At 37.5% G+C, this 1,119-nt stretch overlaps 1 protein-coding gene across 1 annotated transcript in view; it reads left to right on the top strand.

Annotated features, from left to right (window-relative positions):
• Positions 1 to 725, top strand: part of LOC119839109 — a 2,548-nt gene extending 1,823 nt beyond the window's left edge. The window contains exon 2 of the mRNA XM_038365307.1: positions 504 to 725. Coding sequence (XP_038221235.1) covers positions 504 to 703 — 200 coding nt within the window. The 3' untranslated portion in view covers positions 704 to 725. The remainder of the gene's footprint in view (positions 1 to 503) is intronic.
• Positions 726 to 1,119: the final 394 nt, after the last annotated feature.

The following is a 1,119-nucleotide window of genomic DNA, read 5'->3' on the forward strand; positions in this document are numbered from 1 at the left end:
AGCTAAGCTGTACTACCGACCATCCCCCCATCCGCCACCCGGGGGACGCTCCCCTACGCTGCGAGGGCCAGCGCGGGGCGGGGAAAAATAAGGAAAGGATAAAATTTGGTAGATAAAAACTATTCTATGCCCTTTCTCGGTTCTATTTCTGTATCAGATTTCATTCTTTTAAAGGAATATCGGGATAAAAAGTAACCTATATGTTATTCCAGTTGTCCAGCTGCTTACGTACCCAATTTCATTGCCATCGGTTCAGTAGCTTTTGCGTGAAAGAGCAACAAATGCAAACATATATGGGATTATAGCTGACTAGCGGTCCGTCGCAGCTTCACCCGTAGTACATGTATAGCCTATAGCCTTCCTCTATAAAAATGGACCTACTACCTAACACTTAAAGAATTTTTCAAATCGGACTAGTAGTTTCTGAGATTAGCGCGTTCATTTAAACAAAACTCCAGCTGTATAATTAATATAGACGATTATAGCTCAAACTGTTTCTCCAGGTGTTCGCGAATGTGAAGTAGGTACTCACGCATACACAACTGGCTGCGGAGTGTTAAAACCAGAGCCTACTTGTGACGACCCCAACCCAGCGGCCGGCAAGGGCATCATCTGCGACTACTCAGCGTGCTACTGCGACCCACCCACTGTGAAAGACAAGATATCTGGCAAGTGTTTACTATTGGAGGACTGCCCGAAATGATTTTATTAAAGATTTAAATTATGCCCGTGTTTTCTTCACTATTGATACCTGGAACAATTAAGACATACTTAATAGAAGTATATTTATGTGTCTACTGTGCTACTTTATTCAATAGATTACTTATAATTATCTATACATATCATAAAACAGTATAAACAACAATAGCTGTGTCTGTATAGAATATATTAAAGAAGTACATATTTACAGATTTATATTTTAAATTATTAATTTTTTGTGTCTCCCCAAGTAAAAACCCCAGATGTATTTTATACAAAGATTTTTTAAATTTAGTTGAAATATATTTATTAATTAATTGTAATTTAAGGCGCCGCCGGAATTTCGCGATGTAAAGCATTATACTTTTATTATATATATTAAATTGAAATCCTCCAGTTTTTCATATCTAAATTTCAGGC

The sequence above is a fragment of the Zerene cesonia genome, unplaced genomic scaffold, assembly GCF_012273895.1.
Source record: "Zerene cesonia ecotype Mississippi unplaced genomic scaffold, Zerene_cesonia_1.1 Zces_u008, whole genome shotgun sequence".
NCBI lineage: Eukaryota > Metazoa > Arthropoda > Insecta > Lepidoptera > Pieridae > Zerene > Zerene cesonia.